Below are 18,856 nucleotides of genomic sequence, written 5' to 3'. Positions count from 1 at the left end.
TTGTTGCTCTTTTTTTGTTTAAATAAAAACCGCAGAGGTGATCAAATACCACCAAAAGAAAGCTCTATTTGTGGGGAAAAAAGAACGTCAATTTTGTTTGAGAGCCACGTCGCACGACCGCCCAATTGTCAGTTAAAGCGACGCAGTGCCGAATCGCAAAAAGTGCTCTGGTCTGGCCAACCAAATGGTCCGGGGCTGAAGGGGGGATATGATCAACATGTACAAATACATAAGGGGTCCATATAGTGAACTTGGTGTTGAGTTATTCACTTTAAGGTCATCACAGAGGACAAGAGGGCACTCTTTACGCCTAGAGGAAAAGAGATTTAATCTCCAAATACAGAAAGGTTTCTTCACAGTAAGAATTGTGAAAATGTGGAATAGACTCCCTCCAGAGGTGGTTCTGGCCAGCTTAGTAGATTGCTTTAAGAAAGGCTTGGATTCTTTCCTAAATGCAAATAATATAACTGGGTACTGACATTTATAGGTAAAGTTGATCCAGGGAAAATCGGATTGCCTCTCTGGGATCAGGAAGGAATTTTTTTACCCTCCTGTAAATTGGATCATGCTTTGCTGGGGTTTTTCACCTTCCTCTGGATCAACTGTGGGTATAGGATTGTGTATATGGGATTGTATGATATGTTTTTAAATTTTTTTTTATGGTTGAACTAGATGGACTTGTGTCTTTTTTCAACCTGATTAACTATGTAACTATGTAAATGCAGTGCTATGTGATATATCACTCACTCAGGTGAAAAAATATATATAATTGCCGTGGGCAATGTGCGAGTGAATGTTGGGGCATCTTGAATTCTCAAACAAAGAATATAAATGCTGCAAAAAAAAAAAAAAATTACATATATATATATATATATATATATATGAAATACTTGTTGACAAGCAAGTGCACAGTGAAAGAAATATAAAAAAATTGAAGTAAACATCAAAATATCAAAGATTCTTAATTTCAGCAAGTCCACAGTGAAAAAAAATAAATATATTCAAAACCTATTTTTAGCAAGTCAACAGTGAAAAAATATAGGGCACTTCTCTTAAAAAACATTCTCTACAAAACCATCCACTCACTTATCTTGGCATACCATCCAGCTGACCAGGGCACACTTCAGGTCTACTTTATGTTGTTAGTCTTGTGATGTGTTTATGTGGTTCACATCCCTCCCGGACATAGGACTCTGACCATAAATATAATAATATAATGTCCCATAAAGTGACTCTTTGGTGATGATCCAAATAATATTAACTGTGACTTCACACACATGCTCCACCCATGTGACTGCGCTTACCTCCAATTGTGTGACCACACAATTAACTTTGGTCCACAACAGCAGCTGAACCACCTCTGGGCTCTAAGTAGCAGGATTTACAGGCTCCCCCAGGTGTAACCCAAAGATGGTATCCTCAATTTAAAATACAAAAGAGGCCAGATAGTGCATTATCGTTTAAATATAGAAATTTATTGTAGGTAAACATCAGGGTACTCACACTTTATGGGTGCTTGCAGCGCAACAGGCTATAGAAAACATACAATGTTAAAATGCTCTCCAAATGGTTTGCAGGCTTGTGTGAATCAGCAGCTAGCTGAGAGCAAGTGACTGTCTCCTCCACCGTCCTGGCCCCTTCCCTGTGGACTTGCTGAAAATAAGTTTTGAATATATATATATTTTTTTCACTGTGGACTTGCTGAAATTTAGAATTTTTGATATTTTGATGTTTGCTTCAATATTTTTATATTTCTTTTACTGGGCACTTGCTTGCTTATATTATATATTTTTTTCACTGTGGACTTGCTGAATTTAAATTTGGAATATTATATATATATATATATATATATATATATATATATATATAATTATTTTTTTTCTCACTCTGGACTTGCTGCAATTAAGAACTTTTATTCTTTGGGAATTAAAGATGCTCCAACATTCACTCGCACATTGCCCACGGCAATTATATATATTTTTTATATTTTTTCAGTGATATATCACAAAGTGCTGCATTTGTTTATGTTTAATATTTTATACACAGGTTTTGGGAGCGTCTATCTATCTATCTATCTATCTATCTATCTATCTATCTATCTATCTATCTATCTATCTATCTATCTATCTATCTATCTATCTATCTATCTATCTATCTCACACTGTGGTATTATCATTCGAGGTGGGGGGGATTTGTGTTGGGAGGGGGAAATTGTTGGGCGGCAGGGAGGAAAGAATTGTTCTAGGAGGAGAAATTTGGGGGGAGGGGTGTGCTAGGAGTGGTGATTTAGGGGGATTTGTGCTCAGAGGGGGTATTTGGGGGGGGGGGGGGGGGGGCTGTGCTAGAAGAGGTGAATATGGTAGAGGGGGAAGGAATGTTCGCTCTGGGCTCTACATGACCATGTCCCAGAAATCCCCTCTCCTTACCATCATAAAATAAGAGGGGTGTCCTGTAGTCCAACAGAAGAGAAATAGGCAGAGATAACCACACTACTTGGGAATTCATTGTAGCAGGTGTAGCAGAGACTGTGCTTTAGCACACTACTGAAAATGAAGAACTGAGTTAATTTCTGGCAGGATCAACATGGATTTCTCTGTAATTGTAGTGTTTTTAAAAAGATAAAACATGTTGAACAGTGTATGTACTGATGTATTGCAAGGATGTACTGCATATGGTTTCCTTTTGTTTTGCCCAGACATACATTTGGGCATGAAAATAAATACAGTGTGTTCCCTCAACATTTACCTTATTAGCTACCACAGAAAAGGACTGGGGCATAGTTAGGAATCAAATGTCATGGATGTCCAAACTATACTTGCAAACTTATGACCATTCTTTGGTGAATATCGCTTACGTAGGTCAGCCTTTTTTTTTTTTTTAGTTTAGAAAAAGATGTAGTAAACCTCCAATATATATATATATATATATATATATATATATATATACACATACACTTACTTTTTTAATAAATGTCACCGAGAAAGTATCCCATGATACGATTCCATGATCCATCAGCTCAACAAATGCTGTCAAAGTGTAAGAAAGCATTTCTCCAAAGCTGTAAAAAAATGAATAATGATAAATTCCTAAGGGCATGTATTCAAACGAGAACAGTCAGATGATGTTATAAGAAAGCAGAATAAGCTGCAGTTCTCTACATAAAAACATAAGCCAGAAAAAGTCATATAACTACAAAAGAATGAAACACAAAGAGCTTTCAAAAGAAGCCAAGGCGAAAACAGTTTCCTCAGCTGATTTCAATATCAATATACTAATTTCAGCACAAAACAGATAGTGACATAATTGAAATAAATCAATGTGATGCAGAAGAAGAAAAGGAACAATGATAATGCACATAGAAGCTACAGTCTGCATGCCGGTAAAAAGATGTGTCTATGGGGTTGTTTTTTCTCTCCTAGCACAATTTCCTTCCCCCCACTACCATATCACCTCTTCTAGCACAGGCCCCCCCCCCCCCCCCCCAAATACCCCCTCTGAACAGAAGTTCTACTGACTTTCATCATCCAATCATGTGCAAGCAATAATGCTATTTTTTTCTCTTGCACGTGATTGGGTATTCTTTGCAAAGTGAAGGATTACCTCATTTACTAAGCACTGGAGAGATTACTATTTGACTTTAGTAAATCAACCGCAATGTCACTGGTGGACAACACAAAACTAAATAGGACATTGATGGAACAGGTAAGAAAAGAAAGTGAATAATCCATACAATCTACTATTAAATATGAATTAAATGTTAAAGGAAAGGCCAGTAGTCATCAGCTTCCTAGCTTTGCACTCTACATAACTGAACTTGTTGAAGATACTGCTGCAAAGTAAGTAGACATTTCATTCTTCTGACACAAGGTGGCACTAAAAAGCTAGGACAAGGTATATACTGTATATAGATAGATATAAGGAGATGTAAGGAGCTGTAAATAGAGAACAGTATTTAAAATGTAGCAACTTTTGGTCTTTGAAAACATTTTCCTCAATTGTCAATTTTAGCAATAGATACTAACTACACATTTTAATTATAAAATGCTGGGTTTCTTTGCAATAGGGGTACCTATAATCTGCTCATTATTTTAGATTGCAGCATGGATGGCTACCTCAAAGAATTTTATTTTCTGGGAACAGTGGTGGCCTGTCCATAAGGGACCCCCTAATCTACATACAGGGCGCCGGACGCATGGATTCCAATGGGGTTTTTATTTTTTTCAACACACAAGATTAGAGCTAGAGGCTCTAATTGGCTTCAAAAAGGGTGGATACGGGGGGCGCAGAGCACTGCGCCCTGAGCCCACCCAGTCATGTGACAATAGTGAATTAATATTCGCTATTGTCTTCCTGATTCTCCTCCTGGCCAATCAGGAAGCGGGTCCTGAGCCCTGATTGACTGAGAAGAGAAGCGACCGCATTGGCCGCCAAGGAGGAGGAGACGCAGAGGAAGCCGCCGAGGAGGAGGAGACTATGAAGGATTCGATTATGCCTGCGACCTAGATGGGGTAAGTGGGGTGGCTGGTGGGCGGACGAGCAAAGTGGGGGGAGTAGGTGGGGGTGGCGGTGTTTGACCAACCGACCGGGGGGAGGGGGGGGATATGTGGTGGGTGGTTTGTTTGTCACCCCCTTCCCAAAATGGCGCAGCAGCCGCCACTATCTGGGAATATCACACCATGCTGCTACATTCGGTTAACTATTCCTTAATACCAGTTCTTACCTGTAACTCTATTTGAAGTATAAACAGTTTGAGGCACTGACTGGCAGGAATGTGAACAGTGTATGCGTGTCACCTAGGTTTTTCACCTTCACATAGTGAGGGGCTCCAGGTATTGCATCTGCCAGGGAGGGAGGGATCTTAATAAGCTCTGGGTCCTGAAACCTGGAGCCTTAGTAGAGGTTTGGGCGAGAAAAGCCCCATATTCCTAGGGCCAAATCTTACCTGGTAGCCAAACCTCATTAACTTCTGTCGATCACAAAACACATATGTGCGACGGAAAGGAGGGTGCGCCTTAACGCCCACATGCTGCACATATGCATCGATACTGGGGGAGGTTTCTGTGCTGAAAGCAACTCGCTCCACGGTCCCATCACTGTGACCAAGCTCTGGTTATGTTCAAAAGTCAGTAGAACAGGCCCCAATCATGTGACTACTGTGACACCAATCGCAGTGTGCATATGAACAGGATTATCCGTCACGCCTCCCCACCTTAAAGTGGATGTAAACCCCATTCATGAAATCTGACCTGGGCACATCTATCTGTAGTGTTTACTTATACCTCTCTAAAGCTCTGAGTCCAGTGTCTTTCTGCTGCTCCGTTCCTCCGGGCAGCATGATAACTTCTGATAAGTTCTCCGACACATGAGATAAAAGCAGCTGGAAATTTGCGTTGGGGAGGTAATTTAGCGACAGATAAGCAGAGAGCTTGTCTATTCACAGCACAGCTCTGCAAGTTTCTTTGTTCCTCTGCCTATGTGGAGGGGGGGGGTGCCTTTCCTCCAATTAGCTGTCACACAGTGTATGCCCAGACTCCCCTTCCAATGCTGAAAAAGGAAGAAAGTCTAGAAAGCTGAAGACAGCAGATATACATGTAAAACTTATATAGGGAGATGTGTTTAATCTCCATGTGTCATCTGAGGCTGTTCACTTCACTGGGTATATGTGAGGGTTTACATTCACTTTAAGACCCAGTTAAAGGGTCACAGTGGGAAGGGATTATTAGTCCCAGCTGTCCCATGACCTTTTTTTTAATGTACAGTACTGTATGTGAGCCGAGTAATGCTCAGAGCTCTTTCTCTCTATTGTAGGAACCCACATGGTGAAAACAGTGAATGCTGACAGAACACTAAAAAGGTACCAGTGCTGTAAATGTGTTTTGTAAACCCATTATCAGGAAACTTGTTAGTGAAGAACTGACCTAAATTTAGTTAGTGGCTCAGATGAGCAGATGTTATGTTTGTTTTATGCCATGTACTTGCTGTACAAGGATTTAAAAAAAAAACAAAAAAAAAAAAAAACATTATCACAATTTCCCATCATGCTGCATGTTGTCTATAGAGGCCGAAGCACCATTTCCTTTCCCTATGTGTAGTGAGATGTTGCCTGAAACCACATTAAGAAGTTGCTGGCCGCTGGCTGCATGTGACCCTGATATCAAGAGCAAATCTATCATTCCATGTTACCATTTTGATAAAAGTGAGATATTTAGGCTCAGGAGTAACCACAAGTCTCTCTTCAGTTCAAGTATCTGATTTCACAAAAACAACCAAAATGTTATTGATAAAAGAGTATCACTGTTCATGTGTATGTAAGGCAGTGTTATTTCTAAAAATGTAACCCTAGGTGTAAAAAAAAATTAAAAAAATAAAACGGTGGTTGTTTGTAGTTTTCTAAGTGAATAATCTTCATCATCTTCCACTAGATACTTGATAGTCTGAAAGATCTTGCAGGCATATAATAGAATACAATGAAGTACTGCTTATATAATTAAAACTTTGGCTGTGAAGCATTTTCTTAACTGCCAAAAAAGTACTGCAATCCAACCTCTAAACAAGTGAAGAAGATCATTTTTATTTTATTTTATAAGTATTTAGGTGGTTCTCTACACATGGGCTATAAATAATATATGGGCTAGGTTCAAACTGCACAAGAAAAAGGACAGCTGGTTGGTTGATATGGGTCACACCTCCACTTTTCCTATGTTTTTGTTATGCATTCTAAAGTATATATGCACTTTAAACAAACAATTTGGACATGCAGCAAAGTTTGCCAGATTGCACAACGTATTGGTATTTTGTGCTGCAGATGTCCTTCATTACTACAGTGCTCAAAGTATTTATGCTTAACTAGTCCAACAGCGCTATAGGTTACCAATAACTACTCTTTGGGCTGCAAAAAAGATCATAACAGTAATTATATTTTAAAGTAATTTTTAAATGCAAGTATAAAGCCAAGCGGTTATAAGCATTTGCCTCCAAATATACACAATTAGTAATATATACAGTGGGGACGGAAAGTATTCAGACCCCCTAAAATTTTTCACTCTTTGTTATATTGCAGCCATTTGCTAAAATCATTTAAGTTCATTTTTTCCCCTCATTAATGTACACACAGCACCCCATATTGACAGAAAAACACAGAATTGTTGACATTTTTGCAGATTTACTAAAAAAGAAAAACTGAAATATCACATGGTTCTAATTATTCAGACCCTTTGCTCAGTATTTAGTAGAAGCACCCTTTTGATCTAATACAGCCATGAGTCTTTTTGGGAAAAATGCAACAAGTTTTTCATACCTGGATTTGGGGATCCTCTGCCATTCCTCCTTACAGATCCTCTCCAGTTCTGTCAGGTTGGATGGTAAACATTGGTGGACAGACATTTTTAGGTCTCTCCAGAGATGCTCAATTGGGTTTAAGTCAAGGCTCTGGCTGGGCCATTCAAGAACAGTCACGGAGTTGTTGTGAAGCCACTCCGTTATTTTAGCTGTGTGCTTAGGGTCATTGTCTTGTTGGAAGGTAAACCTTCGACCCAGTCTGAGGTCCTGAGCACTCTGGAGAAGGTTTTCGTCCAGGATATCCCTGAACTTGGCTGCATTTATCTTTCCCTCGTTTGCAACCAGTTGTCCTGTCCCTGCAGCTGAAAAACACCCCCACAGCATGATGCTGCCACCACCATGCTTCACTGTTGGGACTGTATTGGACAGGTGATGAGCAGTGCCTGGTTTTCTCCACACATACCGCTTAGAATTAAGGCCAAAAAGTTCTATCTTGGTCTCATCAGACCAGAGAATCTTATTTCTCACCATCTTGGAGTCCTTCAGGTGTTTTTTAGCAAACTCCATGCGGGCTTTCATGTGTCTTGCACTGAGGAGAGGCTTCCGTCGGGCCACTCTGCCATAATGCCCCGACTGGTGGAGGGCTGCAGTGATGGTTGACTTTCTACAACTTTCTCCCATCTCCCGATTGCATCTCTGGAGCTCAGCCACAGTGATCTTTGGGTTCCTTTTTACCTCTTTCACCAAGGCTCTTCTCCCCCGATAGCTCAGTTTGGCTGGATGGCCAGCTCTAGGAAGGGTTCTGGTCATCCCAAACATCTTCCATTTAAGGATTATGGAGGCCACTGTGCTCTTAGGAACCTTAAGTGCAGCAGAAATTTTTTGTAACCTTGGCCAGATCTGTGCCTTGCCACAATTCTGTCTCTGAGCTCTTCAGGCAGTTCCTTTGACCTCATGATTCTCATTTGCTCTGACATGAACTGTGAGCTGTAAGGTCTTATATAGACAGGTGTGTGGCTTTCCTAATCAAGTCCAATCAGTATAATCAAACACAGCTGGACTCAGCTGAACCATCTCAAGGATGATCAGAAGAAATGGACAGCACCTGAGTTAAATATATGAGTGTCACAGCAAAGGGTCTGAATACTTAGGACCATGTGATATTTCAGTTTTCCTTTTTTAATAAATCTGCAAATATGTTAGCAATTCTGTGTTTTTCTGCCAATATGGGGTGCTGTGTGTACATTAATGAGGAAAAAAATTGAACTTAAATGATTTTATCAAATGGCTGCAATATAACAAAGAGTGAAAAATGTAAGGGGGTCGGAATACTTTCCGTCCCCACTATATATATATATATATATATATATACACACACAGTATCTCACAAAAATGAGTACACCCCTCACAATTTTGTAAATATTTTATTATACCTTTTCATGTAACAACACTGAAGAAATGACACTTTGCTACAATGTAAAGTAGTGAGTGTACAGCTTGTATAACAGTTTAAATTTGCTGTCCCCTCAAAATAACTCAACACACAGCCATTAATGTCTAAACCGCTGGCAACAAAAGTGAGTACACCCCTAAGTGAAAATGTCCAAATTGGGCCCAATTAGTCATTTTCCCTCCCCATGTGTCATGTGACTTGTTAGCATTACAAGGTCTCAGATTTGAATGGGGAGCAGGTGTGTTAAATTTGGTGTTATCACTCTCTCTCTCTCTCTCTCTCATACTGGTCACTGGAAGTTCAACATGGCACCTCATGGCAAAAAACTCTCTGAGGATCTGAAAAAAAGAATTGTTGCACTACATAAAGATGGCCTAGGCTATAAGAAGAATGCCAAGAACCTGAAACTGAGCTGCAGCACCGTGGCCAAGACCATTTAACAGCACAGGTTCCGCTCAGAACAGGCCTCGCCATGGTCGACCAAAGAAGTTGAGTGCACATGCTCAGCATCATATCCAGAGGTTGTCTTTGGGAAATTGACGTATGAGTGCTGCCAGCATTGCTGCAGAGGTTGAAGGGGTGGGGGGCCAGCCTGTCAGTGTTTAGACCATACGCCGCATACTACATCAAATTGGTCTGCATAACTATAGTCCCAGAAGGAAGCCTCTTCTAAAGATGATGCACAAGAAAGCCCGCAAACAGTTTGCTGCAGACAAGCAGACTAAGGACATGGATTACTGGAACCATGCCCTGTGGTCTGATGTGACCAAAATAAACTAATTTGGCTCAGATGGTGTCAAGCTTGTGTGGCGGCAACCAGGTGAAGAGTACAAAGACAAGTGTGTCTTGCCTTCAGTCAAGCATGGTGGTGGGAGTATCATGGTCTGGGGCTGTATGAGTGCTGCTGGCACCGGGGGAGCTACAGTTCATTGAGGGAATCATGAATGCCAACATGTACTGTGACATACTGAAGCAGATCATGATCCTCTCCCTTCGGAGACTGGGCAGCAGGGCAGTATTCCAACATGAAAATTACCCCAAACACACCTCCAAGATGACCACTGCCTTGCTAAAGAAGCTGAGGGTAAAGGTGATGGACTGGCCAAGCATGTCTCCAGACCTAAACCCTATTGAGCATCTGTGGGGCATCCTCAAACAGAAGGTGGAGGATGGCAATGTCTTTAACATCCACCAGCTCTGTAATGTTGTCATGGAAGAGGGCTCCAGTGGCAACCTGTGAAGCTCTGGTGAACTCCATGCCCAAGAGGGTTAAGGCAGTGCTGGAAAATAATGGTGGCCACACAAAATAGGGGTGTACTCACTTTTTACTCAAATTTACACTGTCATGCAAGCTGTACACTCACTACTTTACATTGTAGCAAAGTGTCATTTCTTCAGTGTTGTCACATGAAAAGATATAATAAAATATTTACAAAAATGTGTGGGGTGTACTCATTTTTGTGAGATACTGTGTGTGTGTGTGTGTGTGTGTGTGTGTGTGTGTGTGTGTGTGTGTGTATATACACACACAGTGCTGTGAAAAAGTATTTGCCCCTTCCTAATTTTTTTTTTATTTTGCATATTTGTCACATGTAAATGATTCAGATCATCAAACAAATTTTAAAATTACACAAAGATAACCCAAGTAAGTACAAAATGCAGTTTTTAAATGATGATTTAATGTATTAAGGGGAAAAAAGCTGTCCAAATCTGCCTAGCCCTTTGTGAATAAGTAATTGCCCCCTACACCTAATTGGTTGTGCCGCCCTTGGTGGCAACAACTCCAATCAATCATTTGCAGTAACTGGCAATGAGTCTTTCACAATTTTGGCCCACTCTTCTTTACAGAGTTTTTTTAATTCAGTCACATTGGAGGGTTTTCCAGCATGAACGGCCTGTTTAAGGTCATGCCACAGCATCTCAATTGGATTTAAGTCCAGACTTTTACTAGGCCATTGCAAAACCTTAATTTTTTTTTAGTAATTCAGAGGTGGAATGGCTGGTGTGTTTCGGGTCATTGTCCTGCTGCATAACCCAAGTGCACTTGAGCTTGAGGTCACAAACTGATGGCCGGACTTTCTCCTTTAGGATTTTCTGGTAGAGCTCAGAATTCATAGTTCCAACAATTATGGTAAGTCTTCCAGGTCCTGAAGCTGTAAAGCTGCCCCAGTCCATCACACTACCACCACCATGTTTGACTGTTGGTACGATGTTCTTTTTAGGAAATGCTGTGTTAGTTTTATGCCAGATGCAATGGGACACCATTTTTGCCCAGTCTCTTTCTTATTGTTGTATCATGAACACTAAACTTAACTGGACAAGTGAGGCCTGCAGTTCTTTAGATGTTGTCCTGGGTTATTTTATGACCTCCTGGATGAGTTGTCGTTGGGCTCTTGGAGTAGTTTTGGTAGGCCAGCCACTCCTGGAAATGTTCACCACTGTCCCAAGTTTTCTCCATTTGTGGATAATGGCTCTCACCATTGTTCACTGGAGTTCCAAAGCCTTAGAATTGTCTTTTATAACCCTTTCCAGGTGGATACATGTAAATTAATTTGTTTCTCATATATTCTTGGATTTCTTTACATTGTGGCATTATTTGTTGCTTTTTGAAATCTTTTAGCATGCTTTACTTGTCAGATAGCTTCTATTTAAAGGGGGGTTCCGGCCGCAATATTTTTTTTTTTAAAAGTCAGCAGCTACAAATACTGTAGCTGTTGGCTTTTAATAAGGACACTTACCTGTCCAGCGAGCCCGAGATGTCAGCCCCCCGAGGCCGATCCGTCCATCGGATCGGCCGCCAGTGCCTCCATCTTAACGAAGGGAAACAGGCAGTGGAGCCTTGCGGCTTCACTGCCCGTTTCCTACTGCGCATGCGCGAGTCGCAACGCTTTGTGAATGGCCCCGTGGTTTTCTGGGACACACACAGTTCCCAGAAGGCAACGGGGCCGCTCGCCGAAGAGGAGGAAGCGCCGCGGAATAGGAAGCGACAGATTAGGAAGACTGCTTAGCAACATGGGTTTCAGGTAAGTTAAAAAAATTTTTTTTTTCAAATGTTTTTTTAAAATTTTTTAAAGATTTTTGATGCAATTTTCTATTTTAGGGTAGCCCTCCATTTTAAGTGATTTCTTGATTCAACAGGTCTGGCAGTAATCAGGCATGGGTGTGGCAAGTGAAATTTAAATCAGCTTTTCAAAAAATGTGGTTAATCACAGTCATTCATAATTTAGCGGGGGGGTTGCAATTACTCTTTTTCACACAGGGCCAGGCAGATTTGGACAGCTCCCCCCCCCCCAACAAATGAAAACATTTCTAAAACTGCTATTTGTTTTTACTTGGGTTATCTTTGTGTAATATTAAAATTTGTTTGATAATCTGAATTATTTGGCCTTGGTACAGACACAGAAGGTGGCACACACAGGTTAAAAAGGCAATTAATCCTTTCGCTGCCAGGCCCTGTGCTCAATTTTGTACACTCAGGTGGCCAGACCATTTTTGCAATTTTTCTTTTGCTTTTTTATTTTTCACTACTTTCAGACTAGGGTGTTGTGGGCGTCGGCGGTAAAGCTAAATGTAGCGCCGCTTTACCATCGTTTAGCGGTGCTATTCGGCTGCTAGCAGGGCGGTTTTAACCCCCGCTGGTGGCCGAAAAAGGGTTAAAACTGCCGGCGAGTTTGCGGCGCTGCCCCATTGTTTTCAATGGGAAGGGGCACTTTGGGAGCGGTGAATACACCGCTCCTATAGCGCTACAAAGATGCGGCTTGCAGGACTTTTTTTACCGTCCTGCAAGCGCACTGCTCCAGTGTGAAAGCCCTTGGGCTTTCATACTGGAGACACAGGAGAGGCTCTTTACAATCGCTATGCAGGCGCTATTTTTAGCGCTGTAGCACCTGTAAAGCGCCTCAGTGTGAAAGTGCTCTTATAGCTTTAATTTTTAAATTGCCCCTTTTTGCGAAATGGTGAAAATTGAACAGACGCAAAAGTGTAAATATCCAAATTTCTCTAAAAATATGAAGGTTTTAATTGTTCCTTTACAGCTTTCAGAATTTGTGAAACCCCCCCAAAATTATATATTTTCTGAAAGCATATGAGCTCTAGAATAAAAAAAAAAGATGCTACTGATTTTTTAGACCCAGTGGTATTTGCGCAAATGTTTATCAAACCAATATAGTTGCATAAAATACACTAAAACCATTATTAGCAGATAAAAGCACAGCTAATTTTACAAAATTCCTACTAAATCCCTACTAATTATAAATGCTTAACCTGTATGGAGTTAATAAATAACAAATATTTGTAAATCTTAAATTGCGCCTTTTTGCAAAATTGTGAAAATCAAACGTACCCAAAAATTTCTCTAAAAATCTGGAGGTTTTCATTGTTCACTTACAGCTTTCAGAATTTGTGAAAGACCCCCCAAATCATATATTTTATGAAAGCATATGAGCTTGTAATGGAAATTTGTAAGTTCTGTATATAATTGTATTCTATTTTGTATGTATTGCACACTGCCCTCACTGTGCACACAGCACTAATAATGTTTTCAGTAAATGTTTACATTCTTTTGAGTCCTGATTAGAATAAGCCTGCCTATGTAACGCCCCTTGTTACCATAAATGTACAATTGTAATATTAATGTGATACCTACGTAATCATGTGCATAAAAACCTTCAATTGCGTCATAATAAAGCAGAACAGTAATTTGGGAAGATGCTGAGCGTATCTTTTGTGTCTGTTCCCTACTGCAGTAGTTATTATTAATTTGGAACCACTAATCAATATGAGGATAGGAGTTGCCTATCATCAATTCAACCGAGTCAGCATGGCGAGCCAGCCAGGAGGGGATTCCAGGTGACCCTGAGTATCCGAAACGAGGAGCTTGAGACGATCCGGGAATTTCTGATAATCAGCCGGCTGAGGTAAGCCTTTTGCTTACATTTGAGTTATCAGACTTCCTTGATCGGTAAGGCATTTTCGGGACAAAGGGTACCTATTTTACTCCCCTTAATCGAACTGTATTGATTGGTGGTTATATGTTATGTTGTCCCTGTCTATTGTCCATCGGAGTGTTATAAATAAGAAAGGGAAGAATAGTACTGTTCACAGGTATATGTAGTACATCTGCTAGATAAAGTAGTTTAGAGGCAAGAGGGTATAGGCACAAGTAGAGAAGAGAGAAGACTGGCCAGTCATTATGGGCATTGAATTAAGTAAGGGAATGAAGGGTAAGAGACCCTCAAAAATGCCCAGCGCAAGAGGAGCGCTATATATGAACCAAAGGTGCGGTTCCGCCTATACTGAGCCCCTAGATTAATGGTTAGAGTGGACAGGGATCCACATTGGGTAACTGGGTTACCAAAGTCCACAGGGACTAAGAATCACACAGAGTAAACAGCTAGAGAAACAGCTATCTATGTGAGCAGGATGGATCAAGGGTGACATTAACACTAGACAGAAAGGGACATTTTCATGTTAAGTTGTGGGATGAATTTGGGGTCAGGCACTACAACTATTAGAGTCAGAAACAGAGAAATGAGAGGTAAAACAGAATACTTTATATGTTGTCAGAGAGGGAAGATGGGATGAGCACTGTGGCTCCCCATCTGATCATAGAATCATAGAAGCTAGATATAAAAGTTATTTAAACAAAATAAGGAAAGCAGAATTTAGGCAGGGAAATATTAAAGAGTTAAAAGAAAGCGAGAGAATGATATGCATGTGTTGTGTACAAATGGGAAAAATGTAAGCGATTTTAGAGAGATATTGGTGTATGTGTGTGCGAATGCTGGGACCTTTAGTTCTATTGCTTGTGTGTGTCATGTACGCAGATGTGACCCCCTCCTTTGTGCTCTCATGAAAGAAATGTGGCTGGGATGAGAGGTCAGTGATAAGCTGGAAGGACATCATGCCAATTCCAGTTTTTTAGACAAAACATTTATAACAAAATGTGCCGGGTTAACGAATCTAATGGTAAACAATGTGATCACAATTATTTTGAATCTGTTTTCCAAACATGGTAAAATGAAGGTTACATTTAACCGTGTATTACACAAATTGAATATCCTTTGATAGTGGAAACAGTGCATTTAAAAAAGGGAAATTAAGTAAAATTAAGTAATAATGAGTATTAATTTCTAATATGAGTTTAACAATTATATAGATATAATGAAACTGGTTTAGACAACCTTTGGTTGGAAATGATATTCAGGTTAATGGGGAAATTTGTAATGAATGAGATTAGTTTAGATTAAGATAACAATTTTGTAATTTTACATTTATACAATAAGCCCTTATTGAGAGAAAAAAAGATTAAGATGAGGTTGTTATTTGGAATAAAGCTGCCATAATATTTAACAAAGCCAAGATGGATGGGATACATAAGAAGTTTTTCTACAAAAATGAAATTTCAAGGTTCTTGATAATAACTTGATGTCAGTCCATCATGTGAGAGTTGTTATAAATAAAATTTAAATATAACAGACCCATCACATCAAGTCCACACACCCTGTTAGGATAGATGTCACCTGCAGCCAGTTGTTTTATAGTTTTTGATGCTTTCTGGTCCATCATACAGATTCTTGGTCCTTTTGTTTTTATTTATTTTTATTTTTGAAATCCAAAGCAGAATGTGTGGATTGTGAATTGATTTGCCCCTTTTTCTTGTAAGTACAGTGGTATAAGCAGAAGAATAGTTTTGGATTTATGGACATCTCTGCATGACCGCAGGGTATTGTTATCATTTATTATAATATTGCCAGGAAAAAGTTGTCTTTTGAAACATGAGACTGGAGTTCTTACACAAATAGCGTGATAGAAAACAAGCCATTGTAATATATTTATGCAAGCTGGACCCAGTAATGAAGGGTTCATCCCGATATATCAGAGCTGTAGCTTTTATGCAAAGGTGCTATTAGACAAAGTTAGATATTGTTTTGGTCAAACATTTAATTTTTAATGGTCCGACATTCTGTGCAGCAAATATACAGATAACTAAATGTTTGTTTAATGAAAGGTTTAAAATATGAGTTTGTTTATGTACAAATATAACAATGAAAAATGTGTACATTTGAATCCAGCCACCTTATTGCCTCTATTGGAGGAGGCTGGAGACAAAGGAAGACACGTGTGTTAAATTGATGGTGTAGGAATCAGCTGCTGTGAGCCCAGTGCAGGACACACTCCCTGAAGACCCAGATATTTAATTTTTTGTAGATTTGAGTATGCAGTTTATCACCCAGAAGGATACTCTGTATTCAAAGTCATTGGATCCTTTTTCCCCAGCTCAAGAAGCAGAGCTCCATGTTTTAGCAAAGCCTGTGAGCTATAAAAAGAGTGTATATTTATATAGATAGTCGAGATATAGAGAGCTTTTGGTTCCATTTAAAGGGCCAGAAGTTTGTTTTTACTTCGGCAGGTAAACCAACCAAGCATGCCAAGTAATTTGATCGGCTGTTTTCAGCCTTCCAGGTTCTTGCTGAGGTAGCCATATTAACTTTAAAACTCACACATGGAAGCAGACCAGGATGCACTAAGGATGCTGCAATTACAGCCCTGGACACTTGATGGGTCTGTGCAACTCACAGATTCCACCCTAGTTCTGGCCCAGTATAGCTGGGATTAATAATTCAACTTTAAGGACCCCAGAACGAGAAGAACAAGTGGTCCACAGGGGGCAACTTCTTATGAAACAGGACTTTAGAAAAGGTGATCATTTATGTCTGCCAGCCACTCTTTTCCCTTCAGCTTGACACATGGACCGTGTCATCAGTCACAAGCAGTTATGGCTGCCTTAGTAAATGAGCATGGGATAGAGCCAGGGTTCTCCACAGTTGTTTTTATAACACACCACTTCTTGTTTTACCTGTTACCAAAGGTGTTACCAAAAGCTGAACATCCCTCCCAGAGATTACAAAAAGATATATCCAGATGCCCAAGTCAGGATCTTACGAGTATGCATTTTGTCTGTATGGACATGTTTTTTGGATGTCCAGTGGCAAATGCTACTGCAAAGGCCACAGTAAAAAGTGTTATCAGAAGTAGTTTGTAAGCACAGAGTGCCAGGGAGTACAGAGAGTAACAGAGGAAATCATTTTTTATAGGAGAGTCCTTACTAGAAGTTTTGAGGTTTTATTTTTACACCCCTTACTGTCTACAATATAGCGGACAAAGTAGAGTAAGAAACTAGAAAACTTTTGCCTGAATGTTTTCTTATATTTTATGAAGCCCCTAAGGGGGATATTGGACTCTCTCCCTATGGGATTTGGTTTGGGAGTGTGTTACTCACTTGCTTATATTTTGTCTCAGCAGCTGAAGTCCTTCATTTGGATCTCATAGAGAATGTTGCTGATCTTTTAAGGTTTTTGACAAACTCATTTATGTGTTTTCTCCCCAATTCCAGATCCTAAAAGTTTGGAAGGATCTAAAACTAAAGCCAGGTGACTTGTGGATTTTTAAGAGACATTTATATATAAGGAAATGTTTGGAGACTCAATACAGCATCTATTTCATGTACAGTTTTTGCAAAACTTGAAGGAAAAGTCACCTGGATCCACACCAGACACTGCAAAAATGACTAAATTAAAGAAATCTCTGTGTTTGATTTGTTTCCCTCTTGTGATCACAGTCTAGGGTACTTTTTGATTCAGTTACTTTAATTGTAAGGGATATATATATTTGAAAAATAGTTTAGCCATGTTGAAGTCATATTTGTCTTTTGTACGTCTTCCATTTCATGTAGAATTGTCTGTGTTTACATATGCTGATAAGTCAGCATGCCAACAATTAAGCTAGAAGGCCATTCTGGCCACAGGAGTGTACAGCCAGTACTCTGTAAATATGTCTTATCAATCATTTGTTTTTCACAATGAAAGTCATTTGGTAATGAAAAAGTTGCTCAGCTATTATTTTCTCCACCATGGAGTTTTTTTGCCTCTTTGGCCAGGACTACCTCCACCTAAGCGTGTGGAGGTTCCAGGTTAAAGGTGATAGCAGGTATGGTTAGTGATCAAAATATTGATCAAAAGAGGGGAGACTGTAATGGAAATTTGTAAGTTCTGTATATAATTGTATTCTATTTTGTATGTATTGCACACTGCCCTCACTGTGCACACAGCACTAATAATGTTTTCAGTAAATGTTTACATTCTTTTGAGTCCTGATTAGAATAAGCCTGCCTATGTAACGCCCCTTGTTACCATAAATGTACAATTGTAATATTAATGTGATACCTACGTAATCATGTGCATAAAAACCTTCAATTGCGTCATAATAAAGCAGAACAGTAATTTGGGAAGATGCTGAGCGTATCTTTTGTGTCTGTTCCCTACTGCAGTAGTTATTATTAATTTGGAACCACTAATCAATATGAGGATAGGAGTTGCCTATCATCAATTCAACCGAGTCAAGCTCTAGAATAAAAAAAGATGCTATTGATTTTTAAGACCCCGGGATATTTGTGCAAATGTTTACCAAAGCAATATTTTCGCTAAAAATACATTAAAATCATTATTGAATTACACTAATAATTATTACTGGATTTATACATGGCAAAATGTACAAAATTCCTAGTAAATATAAAAGTTAAGACTGTATTGAGTTAATAAATAACAAATATTTGTACATTTTAAATTGCACCTTTTTGTGAAATGGTGAAAACTTTAGGTACGCAAAACTGTAAATAACAATTTATTCTAAAAATCCGGAGGTTACCATTTTTCACATACAACTTTCAGAATTTGAAAAGACACCTCAAATTAGACATTTTTTAAAAGCACATGACCTGTAGAATAAAAAACTGGGGGGGGGGGGGGTTGCTGTCCCCAAAAAAAGTCACTGTGTCTTACTAGGTTTTTTTTTACATTTTATTAATTTGGGGGGGCCCAAATATCACCCTAACCCACACTGCAGCCCCCCTTCCCCCTGCCACGATCCCCTGCCTGTCAGATTACTTGAGCAGAAGCTGCAGGCTGCAGGAGGGAAGGGGAGATGCGGCCTGCCTGAATGGATCGGGGGGCCGGTATGGGGGGTGATCATAGTGATTGGGGGGACACATCTGGACCTCCGCAAGCCCCATGCAGCACTTGAAGCCGGTGGGAGCTGCAGAGGAGGGATGCCGGCTTATGAGGGTAG

At 39.8% G+C, this 18,856-nt stretch overlaps 1 protein-coding gene across 5 annotated transcripts in view; it reads right to left on the bottom strand.

The window, feature by feature from the left end:
* The window catches only part of ELMO1 (engulfment and cell motility 1), a 546,685-nt gene that overhangs the window by 354,473 nt on the left and 173,356 nt on the right, over window positions 1–18,856 (bottom strand). For all 5 annotated transcript variants that reach the window (XM_073630502.1, XM_073630506.1, XM_073630503.1 and 2 more), the window contains one exon: window positions 2,959–3,058. In XM_073630502.1, coding sequence (XP_073486603.1) covers window positions 2,959–3,058 — 100 coding nt within the window. The remainder of the gene's footprint in view (window positions 1–2,958; window positions 3,059–18,856) is intronic.

The sequence above is a fragment of the Aquarana catesbeiana genome, linkage group LG05, assembly GCF_042186555.1.
Source record: "Aquarana catesbeiana isolate 2022-GZ linkage group LG05, ASM4218655v1, whole genome shotgun sequence".
Classification (NCBI taxonomy): domain Eukaryota; kingdom Metazoa; phylum Chordata; class Amphibia; order Anura; family Ranidae; genus Aquarana; species Aquarana catesbeiana.
This window is presented reverse-complemented; position numbering and strand designations above follow the sequence as displayed.